We start from the raw sequence: 26,481 nt of genomic DNA on the forward strand, positions 1-26,481 counted from the left end.
TCCCCTCCCCGGCTTCCTCCCTCTCTTCCCCTCTCCTGCCTCCCTCTCTCCCGCTCTCTCTCCCTCCTTTTCTCCTCCCCCCGCAAACCCCCCCTCTTTCCCCCTCCCCTCAAGTTTCTCCCTCTGTCTGATTAAATGAGAAGGAAGTGTGGGAGTGGTGGTTTTGAAGCTCTCCCTTTAAGAGGCAGCCTGCAGTGACGAATTGTTGAAATTGCCATTGCAGGATGGCATTCCGCTATAAATTCATTGTTCCACCTCCTCTCATCTTCACATTTCTCTCCCTTCTCCTCTTGTTCACATCGACAGACTGGGGATAACAACAACAACAACAGAAAAGATACAGGGAGGGGGCTTTGACAAAAATCCGGGACGTTTTCCGCTTCTTGGGCTTTTTTCTTTTTTTTTTTTTTTTTTTTCTTTTTTCAAACCATCTCACCGGAGACGATCGAGGCGGTTTTTGGTGCCTGAATTTCTTCTCTCCCCTTCTCCTCCTTCTCTTCAAAACAAAAGGGGGCAAAAGAAGGAAAGGGAGCCCACCGGAGCCCGAGAAAGTGCCGAGTCGCAGCAGACCTGCCCCCTGTCCCCGCTGCTGCTGCTGCTGCTGCTGGTGATGGTGATGATCCGGTGACTACAGCAGAGAAGTGGAAGAGGAGTGGGAAGTGCTCAAACTTCTCTACTTGCCGGGTCCGAGCCTCCTCTCCTCCTTTTTCTCTCTCCCCCCCACTTTGCCTCCCCAGCAGCAGTGATTTGGGACTTTTTGCCTCTCTCTCTCCTTCCATGTGCTGCCGGCTCTTCCCTGCAGAGAAACACAAAGTTCACACGCGAGCGGCTTTTGTTGACATTTTTTTCTCTCCCACTCACACTTGACTCGAGTTTGGGAGGGAGAACTTTTTTTTTTCCTTTCTTTTTTTTTTTTTTTCCCTCCTTCCCCCTTCTCTCCTTCCCTTAACTACGTTGCTGCACTCCGCCGACCGGCTCTTTCCACCACCACCAGCCCTCCCCAACTCTCACTATTAATTACTACTCCTCATTATCACCACCGCTGCGGCCGCTCCTGACGGCGAGGCAAGCATGCTGCTGAAGCCGCTCTGCCTGAGACTGCTCTCCCTGCTGCTGGCCGCCCAGCTGCACCTCGCTCTGGCCCAGCCGCCGGCACCTGCCGACGACGGAGCGCCGCCGCCGCCCCCCGCCGCCTCCTCCTCCTCCTCCTCCTCCGCCGCCGCCCCGCCGCCGCCGCCCCGGCCGCGGCCCCGGCCCCGGCCCGGCCCTCCCCCGGGGCCGCCCCGCCGCCCCCCGGGGCCGCCCCGCGGGGCCAGCGGCGTCGTGCGGCGCCTCGACCCGACCTACGCGGGGGGCGGCAAGGCGGGGTACGTGCTCTACGCCGGGGGCCAGCGCTTCCTCCTCGACCTGGAGCGCGACGAGGCGGTGGGGCCGCGGGCGCCGCGGGCCGGCGGGCCGCCGCGCTGCTACTACCGCGGCACGGTGGACGGCAGCCCGCGCTCCCTGGCCGTCTTCAACCTCTGCGGCGGCCTCGACGGCTTCTTCGCCGTCGGCCGCTCCCGCTACACCGTCAGGCCGGCGCGGCGCGGCGGGGAGGCGGCCGGCCGGCGGATCTACGGGGAGGGCCCGGCCCGCGCCCCGCACCTCTTCCGCAGGGAGCGCTTCAGCTTCGAGACGGTGCCGGCCCGCACCAGCTGCGAGACCCGCGACCCGCCGCCGGCGGCGGGGGGGGACGACGGGCGGCGGCGGCGGCGGCGGCGGCGTCGCTCCGTCTCCCGGGCCCGGCAGGTGGAGCTGCTGCTGGTGGCCGACGCCTCCATGGTCCGCAAGTACGGGAAGGGGCTGCAGCACTACCTGCTCACCTTGGCCTCCATCGCCTCCCGCCTCTATGCCCACGCCAGCCTGGAGAACCACGTCCGGCTGGCCGTGGTGAAGGTGGTGGCCCTGGGGGAGAAGGAGAAGGGGCTGGAGGTCAACAGGAACGCCGCCACCACCCTCAAGAACTTCTGCAAGTGGCAGCACCAGCACAACCGCCTCGACGACGACCACGACGAGCACTACGACGCTGCCATCCTCTTCACCCGCGAGGTAGGCGTCACCCCAGCCAACGGCAGCTTGGTGCCCCTCGAGCGACGTGTGGTGGGGTGGTTAGGCTGTAGCGAGGCCGCCCTGGCAGCCCTCCAGCCACGCTGCCCCACTTTGCCCAGCGGTCGCCTCCCCGCTCGCACCTTCGGCCATCCCCTCGGGTTCGCGCTGCGGCTCAGGGACCGGCACCCATGCACACAGCTGCTGGGGATGGAAGAGGGGTTGAAAACGAAACAAATTGTCTGTGCGCTTGTGTGCCCCTTCCCCTGCGAGGTCATCCCCACTCCACTGCGGGTACACAGTTTTTCCTGCCAGTTCGGTGCTGGGACTCCTGCCAGGGTGGAGAGGTGGTAATTTGCCTCATCGGGAGACTCGGCTGAGGCCGCCAAACTGATCTCTGCTTGAGAGGTGACGTTGTTCCGTCTTTCCCAGTGAGACGTTTCACACACAGCCCCCCTCTCTCCAGGGAGGTGGTGGTCCTGGCTGATAGCGCTCCCTAGCCTAAATTAGTTCCCGAATAAACCTGCTAGTGAAAATGGTGAAGAACACCTTAAGAGTACACGCAACTTCCTTATTGAGTGTGTTGAGATGCTATTTCCAGCGAGAATAGCTCCACCGCACTGGAAGCCGGCAGCGTTTGTGGTTCAAGGGTAGGACGTAAAAAGCAAACCGCAGGTAAACAGAGGTGCAGGGGTTGAGTGAGTTGGGCTGGAGGTAAGGCGATGCAGTCTCCTTGTTGCCCAAGTGAAAAATGAGTGTCCTGATCAACTGTGGGTCGGATCCGGCCAGTCTCACCCATGCAGAGCTGTGCCTTGCTCCCTGCCTGGTTGTTCACTAATTGCATTGCCAGAGGTCGTTAAGGGACATTGCTCTAGTAAGACATGTGGCCGAGTTTATGCAATGAAGTTCTTCTGTAAGAATATCCCTTCAGCGGTTTGGGTTTGGTGTTTTCTTTTTTTTCCCTTCCCCAAGTACAAAAAAATAACTGCATGACTTTCCGTTTGTTTGAGTTCTCCTGCTTTTCTACGTCACAGGAGCCTGCCAGAAAGGATGCTTTGGATGGTTTGTGGAAGGAGTTGCTCCAGAAGAGTGAAAAAAAGCGCCTGGCTTGCTTTTATAGCTGTAAATAGTTGAAACATTAGGTTCTGTGTCAGTCAGGCATCACTTGTACAGCAGGAGACTTTTTTAGAGTTTAAAGCCCGTGGGTCCAATTTGCAAGCTTTCATTTTTTTATCATTATAATCTGAATGAAAACAGGCTACCTAGGCTGGGTCAGAATGCTCTTGTTTTTTTCTATAAACATCCTGTCTAATGGCTTATTAATTAAGCCTGGGCCAGAATCCATCACTTTTCACTAAAGAGTGTTTGCCAGTATTCCCATCTATTTCCCTGGGATTTATTACAATTTAGAAACTCTTAGGGTGGCAGACTTAACATCTTAACATCAATTATTAAGTTAATTTGGATTGAGATAGGATGTGACTTTAAAGCCACTTGCTTTACAGATGCTTATCTGTAGTTTCTTGCATGGATGCCCTCCTGCCAGAATAAGTGTGTGCTGCCAATCAGTAATCCACTTTCAAAGACCCCTGAGCAATGCATCTTCCATGCCTAGAGCTACTTCTTTTGCATGTAAGTAGTACCTAAACTAAACAAAATGTCACGGTTCCTGTGGTTTTCTTCCACTCTTAAGATGCAAATATTGCTGGTGCTGTTACTTAGGGATGTAAAGCTTTGCAAGAAAAAAGCACAGGCTTCCCCATTTTCTTGGTTTACATTTTAACACGTTGTAGTATGGGATTAGTTCCTCAGTGCAATTCAGTATAACTCGATCTGCTTTAACAATTTGCTGTGTGCCTGCGCACATTGTTTGGCGTTACATTTCAGTACTCGGTAAGAACAAGACTGTAGTTTCTTGCTACACATGTTCATGATGTTCTTTGCAGGGAGTGTATGTGAGTCCACACGACTTTTTATATGCTTACACTTGAAATGTCAACATGAATCTATTTACTGCGCTTGGAATGTAAACATGAAAAGGGTTAAAGGATGAAAAAGCAGTAGAGATGTTTCCCGGAGAAAACAGCCCCACTTCGAGCTAAAGAGCGATTTTTTCCAGTTTAGCTTTTCAATGAGAGTGGCAGCAGTTGGCAGGAGGATCCAACTTTTACAACTATGTTTTGAATGTATGAAGTGTGTTGCTTAGCTACTAGACGCCGAGCCATGGCTGCATGTTTTGATGGGCTCTGAATACCGTCATGCTAATTTCTGAACATCCAGATGTCTTCTTCTAAATGGCTTGTTTTTTAGGCATGGGCTAAATGTGTGAGGTACATTTTCCGTCTTTGTTTACTAACTGAGGCCACCTTGAACTTTGTGTCTCTACGTCAACAGAATAATATTTGCAGATCGTTTGTCAACCGATCGCATGTCCTCAGCTGTATGTAACTGTTTATGTGTAGTGAGAATCTAAATTATGCATGCCTGTTGCCATACAAGTCTCTAATACAATAATTAGCTTCATTCTGGAGTGACATTTACTTGGGTGTTATTTTTGCCACCAAAACAGGCTTTCCGAAAAGACAGTAGCTTTACTCGAGTTCCTTATAAAGAAGGAGCCCCGTCAGAATTCAGCACCATCGCTTCCTCCTCTTCAGTTGTCATTACTTGTTTAAAGATAAATTAATAACCATTCATAGACTAAGAGTGTGCTGGCAGCTCTCCCTTATTATAGAATTGGTACTGGCGGTTCAAATTAGTATCATCGTCATTCATACTACGAAGCGCTTTCCCTGCAAAAGGATTTTTAGACGGAGATTTACTGATTCCAGATTAAAACATTTACTCACGTTTGGTCATTTAATTTGATAAGGGCTTTAAAGCAATCATGCTGCAGAGCATAATAAGTAGTGAATAAATACAGACTGTTCGGTTCACAGACAGTTGGTGTTAAAACTATTTTAAGGCTCTGTATTGCTTATCGGTGGCAGTGAGAACCATGTAACTATCCATTAGCTGCAGTGAACCCGTTTACTCCGTAACTGCAAGGAAAACTACAGCAGTGCTCCTGGCCGTTGTTAACACCTCTGTAAGAGATTGTAAAAACCCTCAATGGGCACAGAAATTATCTATCACTGAATAGTGCAGAAACGTAGCTGGGTTCCACAGTGATATTTAAATCCCCAAAATCTGATAAGGAGAAGTATATTTTCTCAGTGGTCTCAGTCTCTCATTTTGACCCACGATGGCCAGTATCAAGCCTGACAGAGGTCTGACTTGTCGGTAGCAAAGGCAATAATTTTGTAATAAATCCCATGAAAGCTCTCATTAAGGCGGTTTGGCCTTAACAGGCTTAGAGAATACATGGGTCCCAGGCTGCTTTGTGGTTGAGTCCTTGACAGCAGCTGTATATTTTTGGGCGGCATGCATCCTCAGAGCATCCTCTGTGGAAAACGGTGATGCGAGGATTTGATCATCTGGTAGCCAGGTGAGTCCTCCGTCCCCTGGGGCGGTAGAGATGCGGCTGTGTGGTGGGAAGGAGGAGGAGCTTGTAAAGCTCTCTTCCCCTGGAGATTAGTTTGCTTTGTTCTCAATGGCAGTGAAGTCCACAGCAAATTTAGAGTTTGGTCCGTTTCAGGCTTTTTTATTGTGAACAGTTCTCGTCAGCTGGAAGCAGGTCGTCTTCAGTCTTCAGGTTTTTGTGGGTGCAACAAAATACTTGCCAGATTATTTGTCACAGTAGAAAAATATATTAGACATGACTTGCAAACTGCACTTGAACTCAGACTGTTCTTTCCCGAGGTCTAGCCTACTCTGCAATTATCCCCTAGAATTCATCCAGTCTATTTCATTAGTGACCCTTGGTTAGATTTCAAGTGCACTATTGAATGCATTTGGACAAAATCCAGTTCTTTTCCTTTCCTTTCCCCCCAATTCTGAATCATGTGAAAATTAAAATAGATATTTCTCACAGTAGATACGGGCAACAAGAGCAAGAAAAAATACTTCCCTAAGTGCTTGTTAGTGTCACCCGTGGTAGTACCATCATGCCTGGCTCTAACAAAAAGTTCGTGCTAGAGCCAAAGGCCACTGTCCTGCCTTTTTCTACACAGTAATTATGTGGGTCTTGTGTGTGTCATTTAGTTGAACTGTCAATCTGATAGTGCTGTTGAAATTTAACAGCAAGCTTTGAATTACTGCAGCTCTATAGATGATAATTTCATTGCATGGAGCACATGCTTTCTTTGGCTCTAGTTCTTTTTTCTTTTTTTTTTTAATTTTCTATATTACCATCTTCCCACAATTATTATCCCATATTAGTAAAAGAGCAAAATCTACCAATGGTCAGTAGAATATATTTCACTAATGTTTATTATTACTCTGAAGAAATTATCATGTGATGTGCCTACCAATTTTGTAGTGTTTTCACCAATTTTGTTGCAAATCTAATACATTTAGATAATGTCCCTGGGGAAAATAAAGTGGGACATCATTTGTGTGGGAGAAGTAACATGACTCACACCAGTCCACAGAGATGGTGTGGAGTTTCCCCACAGAGGAGCTATGGGTTACGCAAGTTAAATTGCATATTTTACCTTGTTCACCAGTCACTAGTTTCATAACTGAAACCTAGTTTGCCCCTCCCCTCCCCATGCAGAGTCCAAATGCCTTATGTGCGTTTTGTCAGTATTTTTAAATAATCTGCGGTTTGCATAATGCTGCTGCATTTTCTTTATGTGCTTTAGGAAAACAAAGGTGTGTAATATGTAAAATCAGAGCATAAAAGCTTAATCTGGTTTAGGCTCTACTTCTAACACTTGGTTGCAGAGTGTCCTTGGATGACAAGTGCCAAGGGTCCCCATGCCATACAACGGGAGAATAAGACCATGCCTAAATATCCAGTCTGGTGAGGAGGTAGTTCTGAAACCAGCAAGTGTAGTACGCATGTGCTAAACTTGGCCCAACAGGACATGACCCATACATTGGGTTTTCTTGAATGTCACCTTACTTAGAATTCAGAAAGACAGCTCTGTATGTTTGAGATTCAAATGCCCAAAACTCAGGCCTGTATTTATCATATTAACTTGAAAGGAAAACGACCTCAATTTTTAAGTTAAACTACCGGAATAAAAGACGTGATGTTTGTTTTGGTAGGTATGGCAGGTATCACCACTCCTGTTTTCCTCAAAAGGTAACCGGACTTTGCTCTGTCCTCTCAAAACATGGCCGTAGGAGGACAAAGCTGTATCCCAGTGAGTCTGACAGGAGTCCTTCCTCGCTTCACAGTGATGGCCAGGCCCTCTCCCTGGTGCCCTGACCTGGACAATCCCATGACCAAGACCTAAGTGTCTCAGGAAGAGGACTTCTTCACAGCAGGCTTCCTCCAGGGCAGCTGTCCACCATTTTGGCTTGTAAAGCCTCTCTTTTAAGTGTCATAGTATTGGTTGAGGGGTAAAATAGACCATGTCATAACTATTTTTTTTACCAGTTAGTCCTTATTTCCAGTACACCTTTTGCAGTCTGTCGACTTCAGTCTTGTGCTCCTTTTGTCTACCAGACACCATACAGTCTTTGGGTGATACCTGTAATCCTTTCTGTCAGGGTGAACCTTTCTTTCCTTTAGATGTGCTGTTCTGCATTGCTGTGACATTAATAAACTTTCACCCACTTTGCAGAGGGGCATGTGGCAGGGTGGACACGTGGGTCCCAAATACCTCTTGACCCCACCCTCCCCTTACAGGGCTGCGGTGGGAATGCTGCTGCAGGAAGTCAGAAAGTCATATTTAATTCCTTCCTCTGCTTGAGGGATTTTAGGTCTGTATCGCCCACCTCCCAGGAGAGGTCCTTAACCAGTAAGGTTGTAAGCTGTTCCAGGTGTTAAGGAAACTTTCCACCCCTCGACCAAAGCTATGTCACTGTTTAGCAAGTAATTCAAGATTCATACGGTGAGAAGGAGAGAAATCATGACCCAAAGCTGCTGACTGGAGCGCACTGCTTTGGGCAAGGCGGTCTGGGTTCCCAAAGCACGGAGAGAAGACTGTTTCTGTAATTTACCGAAGGACTGTTCAGTGTAAAATACAGAAGCAGGCTGAGGAATAGGGACCAAAAATTAGGTCCCTTCACCAAGCACCATAAGCACTAACTGCAGCCGGGGCTAGGGAAACCTTTGGCACATGGGCTGCAACTGGAGGAGCCACAACTCCCTGAACTCACAGACATGTGCAGACCTTCTTTGTAGACCATAGCCTGGTGTAGACCATAGGACCCTCTCCTAAGAAACATGCTTCTAAGCGTCCTCATCCCTGAAAGGTATCTGAAGCTGGATCACCTTCTTATTGAGCAAAGGCTTTAACTGATGAGCCATTGCAAAGAAGCCAGAAAAGTAAGCGAACAGACACACAGGGCTGTAAAAGCCTTTGGCTGTGCTTTAAAAAAAGGTGATGTGCTGCTGTGCCTGATAGAAAGCCTAATCCTGCTGGTTTTCTGTGCATCTGATCTGAGAATGTCTGTAGACTTAGCTTCCCTCAGGGGCAAAGGCGGAGAAACTTTAAGCATCTCAAACCCAGTCAAGCTTTAGTATAAGCTAGGTGCTAAGCTGCACAGGACTATAAAACTGTGGGGCACTTTGGGGCCCATAAGGTCACAAACTGCAAGCCTTGTGAAGGAAGATAACTCAAAGACCAGAGGACATGTAAGCCAAGTTTGTTCTTCTGCCCTTAACATTCCACCAAACTGTCCGTGTTGGTGCTTAAATCCTGTTTTGGATCCGGTCCATGGGTTCTGGCCTAGTATCAGGTTTCAGTAAACAGTTTATTCTTGTTTCTAAGCCTACTGCAGAAATCAAAGAATTTCAGGTAAAATAAATTAACTGCTCCAGCAGGGTGCCACGACAGTTATCTTCGTTCACAACACTGCCACAAATACATGGCAAACAGCCAGCTGCTCTTGATGTACTTATGAATGTCAAGAAAACTTGGCCCTTAATAAGATGTCTAATTAACTACTAGTCTTACGATGTACAGCTCGGTTTTCCTAAGTCATTCCTTTGCCAAAGCTTAAGTCCTAACATCTATTGCCTCCTGTGTAGCAAATACATTTCCTAGTCATTCTTCTGTTTTTAAATTGCTGTAATGCAGATCAAGGTCCAGACTCTGTATTACTCCATTAGAACTATCTAGAAACTTATTCTTTGAAGCTTCTACCACTATTTGGAGGCAATTACATCAGTATACATGTCTGAGCAAGCTATTAACTTTTTAAATAAAAGCCACACACCAGAGCAAAATAATCATGGAAAATTGATTTTAAGTATCACGTGAGTCCTTGCTTTCTTAGTGCTTTAGCTGGAGTATGAAAAGTTGAGGAGACCCACACAGATTTTTTTAGATTGCATCATTATATCAGGACCTGTTTTTAACAACAACAACAAAAAAGGATTTTTAAGGGAAATAAGAACTTTTAATGTACTCACAGAAACTTTACTTCATGAAAGTCTGAGACTGCTTTCCAAGACTGTCTAGGAAAGCTAAAAATATGGGTATTGATGCTGGTAACAAATAATCCGTGTCCAGTACAGCTATGCGCAGTTTAAGTCAAAAGAAATGTTGCCATAAAGATTTAAATCAGTGGAAGTGTAAACAGGCGTGATTTTCAATAACGTCACTCAAAATCACGCTGCTGGGAAGGGCCATGTAGCTAGGGAAGGGTGGGTTGACCTGATGGCAAGCTTTTCAGAGTATTTGTCTCAGAGATGCTACTTGATAGGCTTCAATTATGTATACAGTATATACTATATGATGCTATGAATAGAAAGATATTAAAGTTCAAATCATGCCGAAGCAAGAGAAGTAAAGAATAAATGAGGCGATGAGTTGAGAACATAATGGAGCTGACTTTTCAGTAATCTGCCTAAGTGATTATTGACAGTGTCAGCATTAGCTTGAAAAAAGCATCCTCATGCAGTCACTGAGGACTGAAGTCTGCAACAGAAACCAGAAGGCTCAGCACGTGCCCTCTGTTGAAAGCGTAGCCAACACATGCCCTGCTCTAGCAGCAGATGGGCAACCCACAGACATCCCTGCCCAGTAATGGCTTCATACAAAGAAGCTAACGCCAGAAAATATTTCCTGTCTGTTTCCAAGATCCTTTACAAGCCGCCCCCACCGCTGCCCAGCTGGGATTTGGTAGGTGGCTGCAGGGCTCCCCACACTGCCTTGCTCAGGCTGCTGGGGAGGCAGCGTGGATGTGGTCACGGAGCTGGCTGAAGGGAATGGGGCTTTACTGTATCACTGTCCACTGCTTTCTGACCACAGTGCCGTTGCTCTCCCCTCTTCCCCTTTACTGGGATCATTGGTCCCACACCATCTGAAGACAGCTGTTTTCCAGCTGTCTGTGGGGTGATGGAGGAGCTAGGTAATTTTACAGGTAAGCAATTTGCAGAATCACTTTCTTTCTGCTGTGGGATTTCCTAGGAGCAACCTTTAACTAATGCAGCCCTTCAAGAAATTCATTTTACCCCACCTGAAATTAAAGTATTTCATAAAGAAAGCATAAAGCCTGCTTTGTTTTGTCTAGACAACTGTTATGCAAATGAGTAGTGCCTTGAAAGCTACTAGTGGGATGCTGACATGAGTGGATATGTGTCATGCTCCGGGAAGTGACGGGAATGGGGGAACAGTGGTTTGATGAAGTGACTGGATTTCTGAGGAAGACCCAGTCATGCAGTGTGGTGCCATGTCAGTAATATGTAACATATGAAAAGTAAACCAACACTGCTATGTCTGTTAGTGCTTGCATATGTACATAGCTATTTTTTGGATGTCTAATGAAGGTGGTGTAACACAATGCTGTGCATAGCTTTTGAAATTTTGAAGGTGGGATTACTAACCAGACAAGAGTCAGAAGGGCTGATTACGGTAAACATCCTTGTCATAATTTTCCATACTTGACACATCCCATCAGAAGTAACTCTGAGGAAGTTTATGAGATTGCCTGCTTGGAAAGATGGCATTCTTTTACTTATACTTGTGTCCTCAAATCTGAACAATCACTGTGAGGCCTGTTTGCGTCTGCTAGTATAGCTTCATAGCCATATCACTGGCATAGCTGCTTCTTGTATGCACATGGGAATAAATCATGCACTGGCGTAAGAGATCTGTGTGCTGATATAACTGGGCCCACCCTGGGAGCAGTACTGATGTAAGTATCTACATAATAATGGGACCCAAATACAAGAAAAGACCAAATGACACAGAATCTGCATGCAGAGACAAGGCCTGAATTAATGCATTTTATACTGTTATTGGCACTGTCAACCTGAGAGTTATTAAGACCTCCTCCAGTAAGCTGCTTTCTGTATGATTTTTTTTTTACTTTTTGGTATTTGTGTAGGTATTTTAGTTCAACTGCTTGTGTGGATTCAGTTCAAATTGCATTAGTATCTTACTTCCTCTACATCTTACACTTATTTATTTAGAACAATTATATCACCATGAAAAGGTATTTTTATTGGTACTATGCACATGCATTTTTTTCTGAGTTTTGTTACTCGTGCTGCTGTAGGTAAACCACTTACAGCTACATTTACGTAGAGTTTACTCTATGTAAAGTGTACCCTTAGACTGAAAAGGCCAGATTCAGAAGTGATACGTAAAGGGCTAAATCGATATGAGCCCAAGCAAAAGCAATAGGATTTTAAGGATTGTAACTTCCATGTTGAATATGCGCTAGATGTTTGATGCTCTAATAACATGACCTCGCTTAGGGCCTCTTCCAACATTGGTCCAGAGATGCTGAAAATTATATGAAGTTTATTTGCCTAAAGAAAATCAGAAAAAAATAGCATTTCTTTTAAAGTACTTGAAAATGGGCATCCTTATTCTGTACCTTCCCATAACCCATGCAGTGCCAGAAGCAAAGTCAGGAGCTAATTGGATGTCAAGGATGGGAGCCAGTGGGGTTAGAGAGAAAATTGTCTGTATATTATCAACTTTGCTACAGAATGGAAGTTTTTCTTAAGCCATGGATTATACCTGTGAAAATTTGGGAATTGACATACTTTTGAACTTTTTTCCTTCTCTTCTTGTGGGACTGTTTTGTTCATTGGTACTGCGGCCTTTAAATTTTGACATTAAAGTAGCACCAAGAGTGCGCTTACCGAAAAGAGTTCCCAGACACCTGGAAGCCAGTACTGATCCCGAAACTCTTGCTCCATGTATGTAATATTGCTATGTAATTTAAGCTTGAAGATTTCTTTGTTTCATCTGGGGAAAAAAAAATTATTTTTTTTTTTTTGTAAAGAGATGCTCTGTCACGGTATCTGTGAAGTCAGTGTGTTTTTCTTTGACTTCAGTGGGATTTGAATGCTGCGCATTTTTAAATTTGCCTAAATTTGAAACTGTCATAATTGGTGACCTGAAGCCTCATACAGGATATCTGTTATTCAGATGGATTAATTATGAGAGGCTTCATAAAAGAAAGTCACTGTAAAAGGAGATTTGAACGGAAGAAGAGAGTCTTAAAAATTAAGGGAAAAAAGGTACTCTCTGATCATTTTGGTAATAGTTATGCCTTGAAAATGACAATTTCCGTCAACCACAATGAAATGTTGAAGTGTTACAGATGGCGTGCTACCAACTTTTCTTTCTCAGCCAAAAAAGCAGATTTTTGTACATTCAGACTAGTATTCTTCCCTCTGCTTCAGCAGAAGCACTGAAAAGCTACTGCTGATGATTAAAACACTATGTCTGACCAAAGCTGCCTTCATCATTATAATTTACATTATCATTATCATCCTGGAACGGAAAGAAAAAATGCAATGCTTCCTGCGTGGTTTTTGGAGACACCCCATATCTACACGTAGGAAACGTGATCAAGTAGTTGCACTAGTAAGATTAGGAATCAAGGGATTTTACACTCTGTCATATCACTGACCATTTAAGCAACCTCTGAGAATTGCTTAAATACTTGGTATATTGGGTAATACGTTATTAATCATTGTATTACTTCACAGATGTGACATGAAGTTTAATATATAACAATCTAATTCCTTTAAGAGCAAGAATAAGATATGCCTTTGGAAAAGAAAGGTGATCTCTGGTTCAAGGATCGATCAGGTTCTGAAGGTTTCTCTCTGTGCCTTGGTTCACCTTCTGTAAATCAAGAGACTATTCTATTTTTACTGTCAGTGAAGAAATGCTTCTACACATGTATTTTGAGTACCTAAGTCAATGCAAGTTTGAGCCTCTGTATGTATTGCAGAAATACAAATTTAACAATATTTAATTACAGAACTTATCCAGGTCCTGTTAAAGTCAATGAAAATACTCCCACCAACTTTACCAGGGGTAGGATTTAGTCATCATGCTTTTAAACTGCATTGACAGTTTTAGATGGAAGCTTATATTGATGTTTTTATCCAGGTTCTGCTGTTTGCAAAGGGCTGGTGACTTTAACCTGTTGTTACCTATGGGTGTAGAAATTTATTTTAATGATTTTTTTTTTCCTTCCTGGGCAGGATTTATGTGGGCATCACTCATGTGATACTCTGGGAATGGCAGACGTTGGGACCATATGCTCTCCTGAGCGCAGCTGTGCAGTGATTGAAGATGACGGCCTCCATGCAGCTTTTACAGTGGCTCACGAAATTGGTATGCAGTGCCTTTTCTGTTCGCTTGCCAAATCAAACACTTGTAACAGCTGCATTAGTAACCAAAATACTTCGCAATTAATTCCAGATTTCCCCTGGTCCAGATACTCACTTGGGGATTAAGGCTGTATACATATGCACTTCAGGGTTAACTAATAAGGGATCAGAAGGCAAGTGAAGGCGCACAGTAGGTGTTTCCTTTCTGACAGTGTCGTTTCTAAGCGGTAGTTGAAGTGAAAATTCAAAAGCTGCTGCTACTGTCCAAAAATGTCAATATGTGTCCCTCCTGAGAAAGCATTTGGCCCATCTATTGTAATTCCCATGCATTTAGTACATACACAGTGGAGAATAACTCACCTTTTTGTACTACTTGCATGCTCTACTTTTTCATGGGACAATGTATTACCTGCAGAGGAAGGCGTTTGTGGAAAAAAAGAGAGTTCTAATCTTTTGCTAAGTGTATGGAAATTCCACCTTTATGGTAAAATGTGGTACTAATGTGAACCCTCATATAAGCGAAGTAGTATTTAGGTGATAAAGGTTTGCTCAAAAAATCTGTTTAACTTTGTTTCAGTTTCCACCTCAGTGGACAGAAATTTAATGTAGGAGCCTTACATGTACCCTTCAGAAGGATTTAAGATAGAATTAGTGATGGAAGAAAGTTCATATTCTGCAACATTACATCTGTCATGGTATATTCCTTCAGAGACTCCTGCAATCTTGATTATTTTTAATTTACTAATATTTTGTGAGCTGTGTTCACTGGAAATAAATTCAGTATGAGGACTATTCACTTTGGTGAGTGAACAGCAATTTGAAAGTGGAGAGCTGGGTTTTTTTTAACATTCTTGGAAGGAAATAACAAGGGAAGGAGAACTTTCAGAGAGAGCCAATTTCTGAATTGCCTTGTACCTCATGCCAAACCAAAGTAAAGTTTGCTTTGGGGGAGTATCATTGCAGTAGTTCAATTTTCAAGTAGCTAGCAGGTAGAGCCCAGGAGTTGTATGCCTTATATATGCATCTGGCTCAGCAACCGGAGGTCACCAAGTGTGAAAAAGCAGCTGGTGTGTCAGTGACCTGACCTTTCAACGATTAGTGAACCTAACCCTACTGCTCTTACGGTGCTACAAAGAAATGAAAACAGCAGTGGCTGGAGAGGGATCATGTGTTGCATGAAAATGTAAAATGTTGTGGCAAAATGGGCCCCCAAAACAGAAATTTTATTTTAATAAACAAGAATATAATTATAAAGGAAAAACCACTCTGAAATCACTAATTTAGAGCACTTGGAGATAAGTACAGCAACACATCAAATACAACTTCACATCAGATGAGTTTAGTGGCATCAAACCTGGATGCTGTGAAGCTAATGACGAACCTGGTCTCGAACTGTGACAGGCAGGTGGATGGGCAAACAACCTGTCACTCAAAGGCCAGCGTGCTAGAAGGACTGCCTGTATCGTCTTGCATCCAGACGTGACACTTACTGTTGAAGGTTAGTGGGCATTGGCAAGGTTGTGATGCCAGTGTTGATATATCTGGTGTGTGTAGAGGCAAGTAGTGTCTCTGACACCATTTTATCAGCAATAAATAGATGTTTAGATAGATGAAAAACGAAAGAACATAGATCGATAAAGATAGGCATGAGCAGTAAATATACATATTATTACCTTGAATTCCACACAAAGAAAATGTAAACGAAAGTGAATTATTTTAGTGATCTAGAAGCACATTTTTGAAAAAGAGCCATTTTCATACCTAGACATTTACAGAAATCTGTAAAAGCTATAATTTTCAATGTAAAAAAGGCATGAATTGAAACAAATAAGTACCCTAATAGACAAAAAAACCTCTAGTTTGAGGTTTTTTAAAATAACATCCCTTTTCTTCTCCTCACCATAAGATTTTAAGAAAGGAGGGGTGTCAAGTCACAAGATGATCTTTGTGTGTGTGGCCTGAGGTGGGAGAAGTTGAGAAGAAAACACAGCTAAAATTGCTTGAGTACTTATATTAAATTAAAGGTCAAAAAAGGATGAAAAATAAAAGTGTGGCATGGATACCCTTTAGTTAAGCACTTGGGGAAAACCTTGCTTTATTTTATTTGGAGACCAGATTTCTTCCTACAATTCAGAAGTCTTGAAGTTCTCCCTGTCCTGTGGGTAGGGTGTAGCTTTAATTTTACAGCGGCTTAGTTATTCAGTGGAATTCACCTGGCAACATAGGAGATTCCCTGCGAGACAGAGGGGATGCTAAGGGCTCTGAGCCTAAGATGCTCCTTTCTGTCAGTAGCAAGAGCAAGGTGAGCTTCTCAGGGAATCAAAGTCACCATCTGCAGTTTTTTAAATAACCCTGCTGCGTGTGCATGTGTAGCAGATGCAGCATCATTAACATGGACTTGATCTGGAGAATGGCTCTGTGTCCTCGCTTCGACTTCCAAGGGGATCTGAATGCTCCTGTTTCCTCTCTGAAGGATTCAAGAGCATTTTTGAGGATCAGATTATTTCTCTGGAAGGCAACCAAAGTAAATGGAACTGCAGCTCAACCAAACAGGACGACGCGCAGCCCAGGGGCTCAGGTTGGATATGTGCATAGGATACCAAAAAGCAGCCTGCTACAGAATAAAGCCTGCAGCTTCTTTTACCAGGGTTTCTACTACATTATGTGTTAGATGTTTATTCTGTTTCTTTCAGATAAAATAGGTGGATTTTGACCAGAGGTTTTTGAGGGGGAGAGTATGAATGAGCAGCAATTACAGACAAACTCTCCAAAGAGCTGTAAACAAGAGCACAGAAAGAAATAGATGCAGCCAAATTCTTAGTACAACTGATTAGCTGACAAAAAGATATGGAGATCCATATATAAAGACCGATGAGGTAGGACCTGAATCTTATCCTGCTTGTGTGTAGGAAAATCAGGAATAATTTGTCTTCAATGTCAAATGCAGAAAATGAGGATAATACAACAAAAAACAGGAGGAAACCTTGTAACTTTGAACGTGATAATTCACTTTCTTCTCAGAATAGAGGGAGGCAGTGCTAATAGCTTAAATGTTATTTTTAAATCACAGCCTGTCAAGACATCCAGCCACTAATGGTAAATCCATATACAGTTATTTTCTAGCAGGGGACATGCTGCTATCAGTTTGGACAGCAGTAGCTTTGCTGTCACAAAAACAGTCTTCTGGATTCTTGCCTGAAAGTATCAGTTCAGTTCCATGTTGTGGCATATGGATGTCTTATTTGACTTTAAACAACTCTTTCAGCTATGCCTCCATAGCTTTGCAGGGATATCTGAGCTAGCTTAGACACAGTATGTAGACATTGTCCAACTCTTCATTATCATCCGCCTATTGTCTGTAAAAAAAATGGTGCTTCCTTACTTCATGCACATTCCTGCTTCACAGAGACATCTGGAGAAAAGCATTAAACAACTTATGATTGCTCATAATCTCAACATTTATTTGATGTTTTTCATAGGTCAGCACTTGCATATTGCTTTGCCATATATCCCTTATGAAAATAACGATCAGGAAAAAAAACAAACCTAGATTTTCACTCTAATACTCTGAACTTTCAGGTTGGACATTTGTCACTTTTACAGTGTTGAATTACAAGCCAGCCTGTGTATCCCATGCAGATAAGATCCACCATCACCAACACACAGAGTCAATCAATTCGGAGTTACGTTTAATATCTCTTGCGATGGGATATACCCAATACATGGCAATTCCTTGTTTAGTAGCCAGGTGTTGCATTTTGTGATGCAGTCGCTGTCAGAAGTTCCTGCTGACTTTGGCTTTTCCTATGCCGGAGTGCCACGTGCTTGGGTACAGACAGCCAACCATCCTAAGCAGTTTGTCTACAAAACATCTACAAAAACAAAATAAGAAGAGTTAAGAGGAAATAAAGTGGAGCTACTGCTCATTTTATCAATAGGTAATTTCCCAAAATCACGAAGCCTCAAGGAAAGCCAAAGATTAAACTTGTCTCTTGAGTTTGAATCTAGTCCTTAAATACAAAATCATTCTTCCTGCAGTCTTTAAGCAGGCAAAGCTCCAGTTAAGTTCGGTGAGAGTTACATGGGTCTAATAACTTAAATTATATGCCTCTTTATTCTTCCCATCAATCTTGAAGAACTTTTTTCTTTTTTTTTTTTTTTTTTGAACAGGAGGTACAGAGAAAGCGCTGGCTTCTTGCTCAGTGGTAATGTTCATTTGACCTTTTGCAAAGTTCCTATTTCTCTGTTATGCAACCACACTGGCATGCTATTACTCCTTCTATCCTCCTGAGTAATATGCTTTACTGATGTTCTTTCCAAGGATTTTATTTTTAGAATATAGCTTTAAAATTGCTACATGGAACTAATTAAACTTCTGTTCATTAGTTTTCTTTTATCTTTTACATGTGACTTTAGAGAAGGGAAGGCCAAAGGGGGGCATAACAGCAGTCTTCGAATATATTTTAAAAATTGTTGTCAAAATTTACACAATAAATCATTCTCCATGTCCACCTGGGACAGCACAGGGGGTAATGGCCTTAAATTGCAGCAAGGGAAATTTACTTTAAGCATAAGCCAAAATAATCTAACCAGAAGGACGGTTAAGGGCAGGAATGAATTGCTTGGGGAGGCTGTGAAATCTCCCTTACTGGAGGCCCATAGGAGCTAGTTGGGTAGAACAGCTGTGGCTTAGGGGATACTGATCCTACTCTAGGGCAGAGGGATGCACAAGATGGCTTTTCAAGGTCTCAGCCTCATTTTCTATGGTTGTGTGAAGTTACCACAGCCTCCTCCACAGCTATGCTGTGTAACACCTAAAATCAAGGAACTGTACAGAAACTAAAACTAGAAAATAGCGTGTTCAATACCAAATCTTTTTCAGCATGCCATCATTCTGTGGCATCTGCCACCACTGAGGACCAAAATACTGTGAGTGCTGTCATCAAGGTGTAGTGCTTTATTAGAGCATAATTTTATGTATAGAAGCCATTTTGGAAGTGAGGTATCGTTCCTGGGGTCCCTACTCAGGTCGTTCACTGAAATACACCAAAATACCATTTTATTGAATTCTGAGTGGATTGAAAGTATTTATTCAGAGCTTGAGCCTGTATTTTAGTTGTAGGCCTCTGTACAAAGATGGCCATGTCTACCCTGTCTGACCTATGTAACCGTCATAGCAAATTGTACAATTCTGTCACTTCTTCAGAAAAAAACTGAAACCAAGAACAACATGTATGATATTGAAATGGTAGTCTTGCTTTTGATGTCCATAGAATAGTCAAAAAATAGTCATTCCATATTTTTCTACATGTGCTTATTTTGTATACACTGAAAAGTAGCTATATACAGTCATCTTTTCTTTTCCACTGCTGAACATGTAGCCCTGTAATTTCAAGGCTGTCAAGATAAAGCAGATAAAGACAAGCTTCAGACTTGACAGGTACAGATCTTTTGTAGGCTTCCATTTCAAGGGGGATACATTGCCAAGGGTACAGAATCTCATGGGCACATGAAAAAATGGTGCAGGTTGTCTAAGTTTCATATTATGTTTCCTTCATGACAGACAAAGTTTAGGCAAATATCCAGGTAATCATAAGTAGGCAGATTTGCTTTCTTAAAACAACAAAAAAGAAAGACTGCCCTCATCCAAGTCTTCTCTGATGACAGACATCAGGAAAATTGCTTGATTCCTTCTCATTGAACCTTTTTCAAAGTTCTATCTAAACTTCTGCTTGCAAAAGCTCTTGAATTAAGCCCTCATGAACGTATCCTCTTTCATTAGGAGAGAAGATGGGCAGTCAAAGCTAAGCCTTCACAAGAGGTGAAAAGCATGGCAGGAAATACAACTGATGCTTCAAAAAACCAACATCAGCTGTACAAAAGGCTGCTGGTTAAAATTTTGGGTAAAAATTCTTGGCTTGCCCAACAATATTTTGATTAACTTACAGTGTTATATGTAATATATAATTGTTCCACCTGCAGCACAGATGGTGCTTAAAACAAACCTTTTCTTGAGATAGTTTGTATGGCAAGGTAGAGAGATGATGGAAGGGGGAAATGGATATGATGTAGAAAAATTGAATCCACAGGTTCTGAATATGTTTGAGCTTTTCTTTATCTACCACGTACTTTTAAGTCTGAGTAGACTGGGGCTCTTTGCCTTCTTAACATCTGTGAAGCGATTCTGACAGGGCAGTGAGGAGGTGGAGGGCCAGGTTCTCAACCAGAGAATTGAGGAAGCGACTCAGACACAGCACTAACATTGCCCCAGTTTTTGGAGTTTTCTGGAGTTGTGCTGATCTCTGTGTACATGTAACCTCATGAGGAATTAAACAAGCACTATGCTTTGAACAGCTGCTACGGATCCTGAAACATCATAACTTAAAGCCAAATATATAGAGTGAAATACCAGTATCTCTGCAACCATAAGGGAATTGAGAATGAAACTGTTTTGCCTAATGTTTCAGAACAATCATTATCAAAAATCATTTTAGGGACATGGTTTAGTGGTGGACTGGCAGTGTTCGGTTTATGGTTGGACTCAATGATCTTAAGGGTCTTTTCCAACATAAATGATTCTATGACTCTAAAATAAGTCCACTTTACCTGTGTGTGCCTGAACCCCCAGCGTTACAGACTGCAGGGGAAAGTAGGGATTACTTTCTTCCTTGGCAGGTAAATACTAGTGATGTTATCACGTAGGTTTTGTGTGGAAAGTACTTCTGGGACAGAGAGGAAGGCAGAATTACCCAATAAACAGGCAGGAGGCAATGCAATTTTTACGTTCTTGCAGTATCTACTCTCCCAGAGTTCATCCGTTTGCCATGAGCTACCATGAATTATATTCTTTGTGAGTTACTCTGAGTTGGACAGATGTGAAATGGATTTCACCATCTCCCACTCTTTCATTAAAATTAATATTTATCTTCTACATGCTCCATTAATTAGCATAGCAGATGTAGCATGGACCTCCAAGACCACATCTTTTTAATGATTATTTGAGTCTGTGTGGGCATAGTGGTTTCTGATTGCCTAGTCCGCATTGCCTGGACAGAATCTCGCCTGCAAGCTGACTGGGTGATGTATCTGTGATCTCCCACAGAAGTCTGTTCTAACAAGCCATTTCAGCAGAAGTTTGTTTTGTGTAAAGTCTGCAGGACTGGTGTATGAATGTCTGATTGTGGCTTTTTTTTTATGTCTGCTCCTGAAAAGAAGCTGCACTTCAGACTATTGTTTCATTCAGTCTGAAGAACTCTTTTAAGCCAGAAATATTAAAAACTGCCTCTGGGCTGGAGATTTAAAAGAGAGAGTGATTTTTTTTTCTTTTATCTTTCATAAGTGATGGATAGCAGTCAAAGAAAAGAAAATTGGAAGGAAAGTTCAAGAATGAAGAAAGAGGAATAGCCAGTTTTATATTCTATGCATGGTTTTTGTAAGCTTGTGTAATTCAAAACACTTCTGTTTTATAAAAAAACCCCACTTTATTAATTGTTATTGATTAGGTCCATCATTTTTTATTAAAAATTCCCATGACTTCAAGAGGATATCTGAGCGGTATCAGTATGCAGTACTTAACGAGGAGTCAAGTACTCACACAAGTTAGAAAAGCAGTGCATGCAGAAAGAATTGGTTTTATTTTAAAGGAGTTACTGCATGAAATCTCTGTTTAGCAAAGGAGAGAGCGAGAGGCTTGTGCAGACAGTATGGGCTGGTGATTAGACCAAGGAATGTTGAGCCAGGAGCTTCCTGAATCCTGATCCCGTGAGAGCCAGTGACTCGCTGGGTAACCTTGGGCAAATCGCTTGACCTTCTTTTGTACCCCAGTCATCCCTACTGAAAATTAGGTGAAAGGCATGACCTCACTGAAAAACACATGCTTCATCAGAGCTGAGCTTTTCTAAGAAAACATATTACAATGCCTGCAGCAATTTTTTAGCGTGCTGTGTCACTTTGCATGTGTCCTGTGGTCAAATTCAGTGCAAGAGCTGTACTTTGACATGCTGTTCAGCTCAAGCACTAGAGATCTGTGTATGTCCATAAACAAGGTTGCAGGGTTTTTTTCCACAAGAGCCACCACGATTTGTGTTCTAGCAAAAGCTGGGTTTTACTTGCTGTATGTTAGGGACACTTTTTGTTTTCTTTATTCCTACGCTTGAGGTACCACTGGAAAATAAATGAGATTAGAGTAGTTTTTGTATGCTGTTCACTCAGAGAACCTCTACAGATAGTCTGGCAACATATTTTGAGAAATTCAGAAATATCCAAACTTCTGTTTTGCTTCCCAGTGCTCCTGGGAATAAAATAGCTGCAGTGCAGTGTGCTTCACCACACATCCAATATAGCTCTTATGTGCTTCTGACTTACCTGCAGAGCTCTCTGTGTCCTGATATTTAGAGCAGATGCAAGTTTTAGGTGACTTGTCATAACTGCTTTGGAGTATTCCCACCTTATATTAGCAACATACATCCCATTCCTGCAAGGTGTAGGAATGCTTTTTGCACCCATTGAGGGTATTATTTCCTGCTGGTCTGTAACAGGTGTTGGCCTTTGGTAGTTGTTGGGGTAGGGAAGCTTGTGCAGTGCAGGGTCCACTATCAGAAATGCAAATAGTGCAGGTGAACTGGGATCCAGGGACTGATGACTGCTGTTGACTCTTCATTTCTTGCTTCAGGATCTAAACAGACTGAGCTGTGTCAAGAGCCTCTTGCAGAAGACATTCCAAAATATATGAAGGTTCAAAGTCTGCAGGTTGCTTTCATGCTGTTTCCACAGTTTACTGATGTAGTCACACCTTCTCTCGCCTCAGGGAGAGAAGGAAGGCTGTGTAGAAAGGCTGTCAGTCCATTTAGCTGGTTGGTCTTTTTGCTGTTTGGGAAGGAACCAATTTACAAGAAGGCTAGCTCCTCTTCACTTGCACGAGGGTAAACCCTGCCTCCTCGCCATCTGTTTCTTTTACCATTTTGTGCATTCCTACAGCATAACTTAACTAAACTCCATCCTGCTGGTAAAATTATATTATGTCATTTTCACTCAGTGGGAACTGTCAACACCAGTAAGATGCTTCATTAAGTGGAAAACATCAGATGATCTACTAACTCATTCTCAATCAGTCATCATTTTACACAGCTGCTGGGAGTCTTTTTTTTTCTTTTTTCAATAGCCTGGTTCGAAGTTCATAGTAGTACAAAATGTTGTGGTGCTAAAATTGGCATGGTTTTTAAAAGCCTTCATTATAAAATTTGTGTTCATTAAGTCTTTGCTTTTGCCCAAAGCTTTTGCTGGAATTATGCCTACATACAGGATCACTTGAAGGATCACTGGTCACTTTTTCATATTGGTTTTTATGAAAGAAATCACTCACCAGTAAATGCCAGAAACCACCCTAATGTCCTCAGCAGTATGTGGTAATACCAGCATGTTCATGCACCCTAGTAGTGTGGGGGGAAGACTTTTCAAATAGGAAGGGAAGTGTCCCTTCTTTAGTTCTTGGATGCCAAAGGACGAAGGGCAGAGGTGTAGAAGTGCCATATATTTAATGTCATTAACAGATGTTACACTCACTAATGTCACTGATGGTTAGTTTAAAAGTTCAAATACTGACAATCAGAATTACATATTTTGGAAAATATTCACTACTTACTACTTCTTTCCTTGTCAATTCAAAATTAACACGAGAGATTCACAAATACTTTGGGGAGCTTCTCCTTGAAAAGCCAAATGACTTAGTTCTTTTCATGCATTAGAATAATGGCCTGATTTAATATGACAAAGACGACACTGTTAATGAGGTGTGTCCTCTGTTTACCCCATTTATCACTGTAAAGTATAGAAGTTATGCTGCACTCTAAATAGAGGTGAAGCCAGTAGCTTAACACTTTCCAGAAGATGACCCTGTTTCAGTTTCCTGTGCTTTTGCCAAAGATTTTGGGATGAAATGTTCTGTGCTGAATAGTCGCCTGAGAAGCGTTTCATTTTATTTACTTACTCTGAACTTCTCCACAGAGACTGTCCAGCCATTTCTGAGAGGGAGATGAATTTGCAGTCATTTTATGGAAAAATTTGCATTCTCCCTGCTCAAAGTGAAGACCTTGAGATTTGGCTGCAAGCTTTCTCATATCTGAAGGATATTCTTTTTTTATATGTATGGAGGAGGAAAAAAAGAAAGGAAAAAGAACAACTTCAACCCACAGCTCAGCAGTTACATTCTCCGCAGAGTCAGTGCATCTTTTAAGAGCAGAGAGGGAAGAAGACTATACCATCTTTAGGCAGGGAAAGCCAGGAGGTAGATAAAGCACAATATACTCCCTGGCCTGCTCTAGGAGCATTCGCATTGCTCAGCTCTAGGATTTCCATAGTTTCACATGCTGTGACCACATTGCTCTTACGGTAGGTAGTCTATGCTGTTGTTCTTACAAACTGCACTGCAGGAGGAGCTGGTGCTGAAAAACGCACGTAGGAAAGACAGAGGTCTTTCTGAAGCCAGGATTGATGAAGTTGGTGCAAGGAGGAACTTACACACACAAAAACTGTGTTAAAAGAATGTCATAGGTAACAGAGAAACTCAGAGGTGTCCAAGTTGCACATTCAGAAGCATCACCGTTAACAGGGCCTGTGCATATCTGCACTGTATTAAGTCATTTACTTTGGGCTTATGTGGGATGTCTGTCATGTAAGATGAACAAAGTTACGAAAGGTGAAGTGCAGTTATGCAAGAAAGGGATTTGTGTAGAGAGCAAAGTTGTATCTTAAACGGGTGGAGTGTTGCAGGGCAGTATCAGAGGGTGTTAAGAAACTTGAACTCTGCCCTACAAGACTAAATCCTTCTCATCACAGAGTTTTGGGTAGTTCTGAATGGTGCTGTAAAACGTTGAGCACTCCGAAAAATACAGTTCTCAAATTGCTGGTTTGCACCAAACTGTTATTTGTAACCGACACGGAACTTGCATTGTGTGCCATGTAATGTTATCCATCTGAACTTTTTGAACAATCCTCCAGCTTCTGTTATTCACTGGGAGCTATTTAGTGCCTTACAAATGAAAGTCCTTTTCCACTGACAGAACCTCATTACCTTATTTCACAAGCATGCTGCAGTGAAGTAATTTCTTGCAGTGTTACGACTGTGAGCAGTCTTGAGACATTAAATACAAAAGCATTGCTCCTGCAACCTTTAAGCTTAGAAGTTGTCTCAGAGAAGGTTGCTATAGTGAGACTTAGGTCAACCAGCATGGTGTTTTCATGCTTGCTGGGCTGATTTTTTGCAAATAGTCCTGTATAATTGATTGGTGATATATGCATAATCAAGTGCACAGATTCAAGTAAAGTACAAGAAACTGGCTGAAACTCCTGAACAGCTCTGCAAAGCAGTGTGTGTGCGTGGTCCTGATTTAAACGGAGAGCTGTGCCGCATATTGAGGGTACATCAGCAAAAGCTAGGGGATGGCGCTAAAGCCCTCTCTAGTAAATGTTTACTTAAGTTAGCAGAACACTGGTGAAACATGCTGCAGGAGTTATTTAATGTCAGCAGAAAATGGTTCTAGTTATATTACTACTAGGCATGTGTTGAGGTTCATTAACCTGTCAGCTCTGTTCATAGTTCTCAGGCATGAGGTGTGACCTGGTGCCATTCAGTGTGTTGGCAGAAATACAAGCATAGCGATAACTTTGTATAGAACGGCAGCCAAAAATAACATCATCTTTGGTTTCTTGAAGACACTCATTGTCAGTGTCTAGGACTTTGGCAAAATCAGAGGTAGTCCTCATTGGCATAGTGGCTGCTGATTCATTAAACACTTAGCCTGTGACACTTCCACAGAATTTGCTCTATAGGTTAGAAGGGATGCACTGTGTGGTTACTCTGTCAGAGAAACGTGTCTGCTTGAAATCGTAATCTTACTAGTAAATTATTTTGCTCAACAACAAAGATGTTGTCGCCTCGTCAAAGGAAGTATTTGTATTGTGTTATATCAGACTGAAACTTGACATGTACCTACTGATACTCAGTTGTGTCTCAGAACAGAATAAAAATAGCATTATCTGGCCCATATATAATAAGTATTGCCAAAGGAAAGTGGTTTTACTTATCAGAAAAAAATAAGCCCAAATCTTGCATATAAAATACAACAGTAGTTAGACGTGCCTTCAGTATGAAGGTTTGATTCAGTATGTTTTTGCAACAATGTACTCGTGATACAGCATTGCAATAGCAATTAGCAACAGTAGTAACAGGGAAAGGAGTATTAACTCTCATCAGCGTTGACCCAGGTTCCTTGAATAAATTATTACTAGCATTTATTATAATACAGGGCCTTTTGTTCAAATAGTAGCTGTGTTTGAATGATGTTGGTAAATGTGTGCACATCAGAGGAAGAGAGAAAAAAAGGTAAATGCTCTCTTCATTCTCCTTCTCACCTCCCCTCCAGTGGGAATCCAGTAGCTGCAGAAGACAGACTGGCTGTTTTCAGTCACCACTGGTGCAACTACAATTGAGAGATCAAGGTCCTCTTGTCACTTTTCCTGTAGCTCCATCCTTAGGTCAGGAACCCAGCACGTGAGTAAGGCTGCCAGATGATACCTTGGCTTCCCTCACAGGACAGATCTTCTGCAGCCTTAGCACAGACTTCTGGTCATATAGGTGCTTTCCTGATGTCAGATACATCTTGGCAGTGAGTGCTGCCTCCATGTCTTTCCTCATGGCTTCCCCTCCAAAGCAGATGAAAACAGCAAGTTTATATAAGCCAAATAGGTAAATTTTG

General features: G+C 42.8%; 1 protein-coding gene across 1 annotated transcript in view; it reads left to right on the forward strand.

Annotated features, from left to right (window-relative positions):
* The first annotated feature begins 771 nt into the window (after positions 1 to 771).
* The window catches only part of ADAMTS5 (ADAM metallopeptidase with thrombospondin type 1 motif 5), a 47,689-nt gene continuing 21,979 nt past the window's right edge, over positions 772 to 26,481 (forward strand). The window contains exons 1-2 of the mRNA XM_075101401.1: positions 772 to 2,088; positions 13,601 to 13,733. Of these exons, the coding sequence (XP_074957502.1) occupies positions 1,072 to 2,088; positions 13,601 to 13,733 (1,150 nt within the window). The 5' untranslated portion in view covers positions 772 to 1,071. The remainder of the gene's footprint in view (positions 2,089 to 13,600; positions 13,734 to 26,481) is intronic.

Source organism: Phalacrocorax aristotelis, chromosome 1, assembly GCF_949628215.1.
Source record: "Phalacrocorax aristotelis chromosome 1, bGulAri2.1, whole genome shotgun sequence".
Taxonomy (NCBI): Eukaryota; Metazoa; Chordata; class Aves; order Suliformes; family Phalacrocoracidae; genus Phalacrocorax; species Phalacrocorax aristotelis.